The following is a 7,719-nucleotide window of genomic DNA, read 5'->3' on the forward strand; positions in this document are numbered from 1 at the left end:
TGGTCGAGAGGCGGAAAGATGTTATTAAAACTAGTTATTGGATGCTCTATGGCTCCGTCATTTTTTAAATAATTTTTTTTTAATTATAAAATTAAATAATATAAGAACATTTTGAAATAATTGTATATAGTCATAGGAATATTTTGAAATAATTATAAGTAGTTATAAGGATAAATTTGACATAATTATAAGAATAATTTGGGATAGTTTAATCTAAAGAAGGGGAGTGAATTGGGTATTTAAAAAATTCTTCTTAAGTTAATTTATTCATATTTTAATTCCACAATCGGTATAACACACTTTAGGATCTTTCTAAACAAGCATGAATTCCACAAATAATAATGTATGCAAATATTTAAAATAATTATAACATTCAGTACAAATTGAACATAAGCATACAAGTGCAGAAATTAAATAGAGTAGGGAAGAGGGAAAACAAACACAAAGTTTTAACGAGGTTCAACAACTCTCGCCTACGTCCTCACCTTAGATAAATCACCCAAGAATTCCACTATCCGCTCCTTAAAACTGGGATGGAGCTTTCCGTTACAATCCGCTTCTTATTATGATGAAGCTTCCCTTTACAATCCGCTGCTTACACGAGGCGTAACTACCTCTTCCCGATTCACAACCCGAACTATAAATACAAATGATATGAAATTTTGCATACAAATAAAATGCTTCAAATAAGTTGATTTGTACAAATAAAATTCTTAATGCACTCTTAAATGATTTTCAAATGAAATTCGGTAGAGTATGATAAAATGTTTAAAAAATATTTTGCAATTAATTGAGTGAGAGAATGGAAAATGATTTTCTTTTCAAATGACCTTTGATAAATCAAGAAGTCTCTCAAGCAATTAATATATGAGTTAAAACATGTTCAAGACTTTTTGTAATACTCAACAATAATTTTTTTCAAAAATGATATTTCAAATAAATAGTAGGAATATGAATTTCTTCAAGATTGACATTTGAAAAGCATCAAATGGTAAGAAGACTTTCAAACAATATATATTGGTATAAATATATGTTCAAGCTCAAGCCTTGTTTGTAAACCCCAAAAATAGTTCCTCCAAAAAGATTTTTAAGAAGAAGAGTAAGAGAAATAAACTTTGATCTTCAAAAATGGAGTATAAAATATGTTTGGGAAAGAGAGAATATGCAAGAATGCTCTCAAATGGTTTTTCTTACATTTTTCAAGTGGTTTAGGCTTGTATTTATAGGGAAAACACATTACTAGCCGTTTTATGGCTGTTGGGGTATCAAAATATAATTTAATTTGAAAACTAACCATTTGTCGGTCCTTGGGGCGCTTTCTAGCCAGACATCTTTCGATTTTTCAAACATAATTTTTTCTATACAATCCCAAATTGGACGTTCTTGGTATCAACAAAAAGCTAAATGAAAATTCCACAACTTTCATGTTGAACACTTTTTAAGATAAGGAGTTCTCGATAGAGACAATTAGTCATCAATGAGACGAAAGAAACATGAAGAGAATTTTTCTGTTGCGGACATCCTTTGGTATTTTAAACATAACTTTTTCTAAACAACTCCAAATTGAACGTGCTTGATACAGAAAGTTAAGATAAAGTCCCACAACTTTTATGTTGAACACTTTTTAAGATAAGGAGTTATTGATAAAGAAAAGTGTTCATCAATGTGACGGAAGAAACATGAACGGGTTTTTTTTTTTAAAGAAACTTGTTTTGGAAAAATGTTTTCATGATCTAAGGTCTTGGTCATTTTGTGAAAGCTTCAATTCAAATCATATGATTATGCATGCACAAATTGAAACCTAATTACTATTACAACTTAAAGAATAAATAAAAGTTTCATGCTTCTGCTCCTTAATACTTCATGAAATACGCCAAAATTTGTACTCGATTAGGTACTTATTGACTTCCATTTTGCATCCCTTATTTGCGTCTTCTACATCATAAATATGTTCAAAGACTAAACGCACAAATGAGATGTTGTGGTTTGTCATAATCAAAATAAAAATCGGACTCAAAGAGTCAACAACTATTCTTAAGGACTAAATAGAGTCACACATGATGTGCATGTTCGGAGTGGATTGTTGAATTTTAAATGGAAAGAATTGAAGGGATGTTTTTAATGAAATGTTTAGCATAGATATATGGATATTTTTGGAAATCAAAGGATCAAATTAGGTTTAGGAGGTAGTTGCTTTTGACCTCAGTAGTTCACTTTAAAATAAGAAAAAATATTTTAATGTAATATTGTGCATCTTTTGGGAACATATTTAATATCTTAGGTTTGAATTTCGGGAGAGGTGGTAAGGGTATGGGATAAGGGATGGGATATCTCTTGTTGTGGAGGTTAAGTGTATACTTCTAATCAACCAAAAAAACATAGCATTGCTTGTAACTAGCACAAAAGTATGACAGTTCAATCTATATAGAAATTTATTTCATTCCAAAAGTCAATGAGAAAAAGGCTAAATCGACTCATGAAAGTGCATTATGGCTTATTTATAATTCTGAAATATTGGTCATCTTAAAATCAACTTTTTAAAAGTCAATTTGTTAACAAATCTTCCCTTCATCATTTTATGTGTGATTTTTCATGCACATGCATGCATAACGGGACTTGCATGCATTTTTCATGTACATTAACAAATTGTTATGCCCGATCATTATCCAAATATGATGCGTATCATTTTGTACATTCAATCATTACATATTTTTCACATGCATGCAAAGTTGGACTTACATGAATTTACATAGTTTATTAATTTGTATGTAGCCAACGTACTTATTATAAGGCAATTATTAACAAAATTTTTGTGCATTAAAATATTAACTTCACATGTAGGCATGAATGTATTGACTTTTGAAAACTCCATTATATATATATATAGTCATGCACACATTCATATTCTATGCATTTACATGCAAAACTAAGATGAGATGGTTGCACGCAAAAGCGAGTTTCGCACTACATGGAAAAATGGAAGGTGTGTGTCTTTGCAACCATCCGCATTGTGATTAAGTGTCATTCAAGTCTAACAAACTTGATATGATATAAACTGTAAAAGCTAGTCCTTCGTATCCACGAGAGAAGTTTGTGGCGGCTCGCTAAAATTTGTCATACCCCAAGCATGCTGTCAATATTTAAATGCGCACGAATGATTATAATTTTTCTACCGATCCTACAACAAGGGAATTTCATAGTCAATGAAATTAAGGCATAGAAATATTGACAATCAAGTTTATATTGAGCATGGTTGGCATGACTTGTAAACTACAAATTGCCTAAAGAGTGGAGACATACTCACATTTTGAGCTCATTAAGAAAGGAGACAAGTCCATTACTAATGTTCATGTTAAATACATAAATAGATAACATAATAATCTAAGTCATTAGTTATTATTGTTTTTTTGTGAAAGATAAGCATATATTTAACATTCTACATAGCAGCAAAAAAAAGTATTATAGTGGATATAATTCATTTAATTTTTGTTATTATTGAATATTGTTGGACAATTTGTCCCATGTACACACTTTCGTCCTTGTTTTAACAAAACCATAAAGTCATACAATAGTCATTCTTTGGGAAGCTCTTCTTAAGAATGAAGACTCCCCACTCATGAAGAAAGTATTGGAGATCAAAAATCTACTGCTACAAGATTGCAAGGGTAAACTGAATGCTATGAATCAGCTGGGACAATGGGTGATTGATAATCATATTAGCTCTCCTCATATCTATAAGTACTGATGATGTAAAGGCTGTAAAGTCTCGTGGCATAAAGAAATCTAGAGGAGTGGTTGTACTCCTAAGTATGCTTTTATTCTCTGGTTGAGCATAAAAGGGAAGCTAACTACTTGTGATAAGATGAAATGGGACCATGTTGATGACTTGTGTTTGCTGTGTAGAGCTGGGGATGAAACTGTGGAGCACTTATTTTTTAAGTGTAGATTTTCTAACTCTGTTTGGAGCTTTGTTCGAAGATGGTTGGGGATGAATAGACTAATGTCCGCGTTGAAAACTACTGTTAAATGGTTGCATAAAGGAGTTAAAGGCACTGGTGCACAGGCTGTGGCCAAAAGAGTTAGTTTGGCTGCAATAGTGTACTTCATTTGGCTATCCATAAACAAAATGAGATTTGTAGGGAAGACTCTATCTTCTAAGGGTGTATATAGGGTGATTCAGATTCACACCTACAGAGTGGTGTATGGTAGATTTCCTATGTTTGCTCAAGATTGGGGTTTGGTTAATTGCTTGTAGATGCTTGTTTTTGAGTTTTTTTATGGGCATTGTTTTGTTAAGCCTTCTATCTCATATGTTTTTTTGAGTTGTAATTTTGCCTTAAGGCCCTGGGTATGCCCAAGTTGATTGTAATTACTTGTTTGGGAGCATTGCTCCCCCTTTTTTTGGGTATGCTCAGTGTTGTTGTACATATCCTTTTTTATTTATAAAATTTGCATTTACTGATAAAAAAAAAAAATAGTAAGAGTTTGTCAACACCATACTTGAGGGTGCTAAAGAAAGGGGATTGGTTGTCCCTAAATGAGAAAGAAAATGGAGTCTTGAAGAAAGGGGTCAAACATTTGAAAACAAAGTCACCACCTTATTTTTTTTGAAACACAAGGAAAATAAAGAAAAATCCTACAAAAAGTATGCAAAAACCAAAGAATGAGTTGGAGAGTACATTTGTGTGTAGGGAAAGTGATCAACTAATTATCTCAATAATGATCAGCCTTTCAACACCGCTAACAACATCCGTTCATAGAACGGTAATCATAATTACGTAAGTGTTGCCTTCAAACAAAAAAGAAAAAGAAAATTAGAGAAAAAATACCCATTTTAGTCATCTAGTGATAAAATTATTGTGCGAACACTCGAACATTGCTCTTAAAAGGCATTGGCCTCAAAACCTTAAATTTTAGTGAAAATATGATGATGATGATGATGATAGCCATTGTGAATGAAAAAAAACTTTTGGTTATAAAAAAAAAAAAAAAAAGGAATTTTATTAATAAATAAATTTAAAGAGGTAATAAGGAAACCCATCTCTTCCTCCTTGGACGGCGTATTTGGCCTCCTCCAACGCTAGAGAACGCATCAAACGATAACACGGCGGCCGTCTCACCGCCGTAGAATCTCAGAAAACCATGGAACTACCACGGGCTTGACAACAACATCATGAGCAGGCGGCAGGAGTTGCCCATTGTTGCACCCTGGGCTGGTGAGTTTGCTACACTGTAGCGGGAAGGGGAAGCCATGGCGGTCGTTGTGCTCCAACTAGAGCTTAAGAGCTGCAATGGAATGAGCTCTGTCAGAGAAGAGCTCGTTGGTAGTGAGCATTGTGACCATAACTCCAAACCAGATCCATAAGGCCATAGACCGTGCAGTGGGTTCGGCGGTGGGTTTGGGAACCTATTTCGCCTGCAGCAAGTTTGGCGGTGACGTGCCTCGCAGAGACAATAACCGATGAAGAAAGTCTATAAAATAAACAATGATCGAGAGACAAACTTGCGAAATATCAAAAAAGCAGATTTTTTTAAAATCCACAGTATCAATGTGAACGGGATATAACTCTGGGTGCTCCGGAATTGAATTCTTTGGTATTTCAAATGCTTATTTCTAGGTTCATCCACGATACCTACCTTTAGTTTGTACATAAATTCATATATTGAGGGCTAAATGGATCTGGGTTTATGATGGGAAAGTGAAATTTCGATTTACATATCAGAAGTAGGAAAGATTAGCAATCGATTTCAACGGAAGCTCTGATTTGGCAGCAAAGCTTTTCTGCCGGAAATAAATAGACAAGAGAAGCAGTAGCTTCATGCTCACCCCCTTTAGCTTGCTCAGCCACCACTTCGATATGATGCCGAAGATGGTGGATCCGGAAAGCAACTGAAGATGAAAAAGTCACCCACTCCAATGGCGATGTCAGAATCTCCAGCAAAGAATGAAGCCTCCTCTAGTCATCTTCTCCGAGATCATCCTATTGACCGGCGAAAATGTTGAACGGCACACAAAAATAGTTTAGTAATATCGGTTGTTTTAGTAAAAAATTCAGCGATCAACAGGTGCATTTGACCCGTTGTATTGAATATTTATCTTAAAAATTCAGTGACCACGGATGTTGTTGGACCACAAACTATGACTTGCAACAAAATATTACAGAAATAAAATTAGAATTTATAGAAAAAAATGTTGATTTCAATATTAACATCACATATTGAAAAATCACACATCTTTTATCTCAGATGAAAACCATGTTGTGTTTCATCAGTAGCTTGAAAATGGTTGAGACATCTCAGGAGAGCAAATGAACGCAGGATGCACACCTTCTTTCCCATTAATGCCAAGGGAAGAGGTGGGGGAGTGCAGGCTTAAGTTATGATCTGACTTTGGCGAGTCGAGCCCTAATTTCTTCCAGTTCTTCCTCATCATCTTCCTCCTATAAAATTCAAATGCACATTTTACGCCATGTAATTTCAAGTCAATGCAAGAACAAAGCAGGAGATCCATAGTGTCTCTCTCTCTCTCTTTCTTTCTTCCCCTTTTTTTTTTTTTTTTCAAATAGGCTGATTAGCTCAATTGTTTTTCACATACCTCCTGTGCAGCTTCCACCGTCTGGGCAGATTGTTTTACCCTTTCCCTTCTGACAGCTTCAGGAAGCTCTGCAGCTGTCTCACCAGCTATTGCAGTCAAGACCTTGTCAACTTCCTCTTCAATCTCTTCTTCTATATCCTCTGCATCTAGTGCGATAGCATCACTCACAATCTCTTCAATAACTCCTGCCTAAAGCCACAAATAAAAACATGTAATATCTGGATTATAATTTTTTTTTTCAAAAGATGTCAAAGCCTACAGCTGCCTTGCCACACTACATAGCATGTGAAATAACATACTTTTAACCCCATGCTATATCCAATATTAATCAAAGAATTGCAGTTAGGTTCCAATGCATTTCAACAGCTGTCTGTATTTGGATTTTGTATTTAGTAATAATCCTACAGAATTTCTAAGGGGCATTTAAATATGCAACACAGTCAAAGGTGACATGATCAACTCCACAACATTGACAATGTGCACATTAGTCATAATAAAATAAGAGCATAACCAAATCAGTAAGAAAAAAGGGGGCATTTGTTAGGGGAAGACAGTCCATGAATTGATGCAACATAGAGGGATCATGAAAGGGCCAGCACGAATACAAAAATACAGCATATGCTTAAATCCTCAAAAACGCCTAATTTTAAGCTCCATCCCATTAAAATGATCAAAGCCATGGATTCCCTAATGAACTTTGCTTCCAAATCAAGAAAAAGAAATATTCTGACTTCAAAAAATTGAAAATATCAAAGAGCTCAAGCTATAAGCCCTAAAAAATAATTGATTACATGTGTGGTACAGCTGCTGGTCTGTCACCAAAATATGTTGAAAACACAAGCCATTTGCACCATAACTTCAAAAATCGGTCGGTCTGCGGCAGCTGCATCAGCAACAGTGTAATGGTATTGGTGGCTTTCAAGCCCATTACAGGTGAATCTTGGATTCCCCCTGATTCACAACCATATTGGACCATACAGCCATTCTGTACTGCTACAGATTTTCACCCATTGGACTATCTGTGAACACCAGAAAAGGCTCTTAGGCCCTGGTTTTGCATTTTGCACTATTTTTTTTACACTAAATTTATTTTAATTGGAAATTGTTTTAAATTTTGTCATTTG

At 34.5% G+C, this 7,719-nt stretch overlaps 1 protein-coding gene across 1 annotated transcript; it reads right to left on the reverse strand.

Moving 5' to 3' along the window:
• Positions 1–5,516: 5,516 nt before the first annotated feature.
• LOC131145922 (vacuolar protein sorting-associated protein 24 homolog 1-like) lies at positions 5,517–6,906 on the reverse strand. Its single transcript, XM_058095097.1, has 3 exons — positions 6,895–6,906; positions 6,596–6,784; positions 5,517–6,440 (listed from the first exon to the last, which is right to left on the reverse strand). Exons 1-3 carry the CDS (start codon positions 6,904–6,906, stop codon positions 6,378–6,380), a joined length of 264 nt encoding a protein of 87 aa, XP_057951080.1. The 3' UTR covers positions 5,517–6,377.
• Positions 6,907–7,719: the final 813 nt, after the last annotated feature.

The sequence above is a fragment of the Malania oleifera genome, chromosome 13, assembly GCF_029873635.1.
Source record: "Malania oleifera isolate guangnan ecotype guangnan chromosome 13, ASM2987363v1, whole genome shotgun sequence".
NCBI lineage: Eukaryota > Viridiplantae > Streptophyta > Magnoliopsida > Santalales > Ximeniaceae > Malania > Malania oleifera.

Excerpts from the sequence above, each read along its gene's own strand:
- LOC131145922 (XM_058095097.1), bottom strand. Across the intron at positions 6,441-6,595 it reads CGGTGGAAGCTGCACAGGAG|GAGGAAGATGATGAGGAAGA; the intron begins GTATGTGAAAAA and ends TGAATTTTATAG.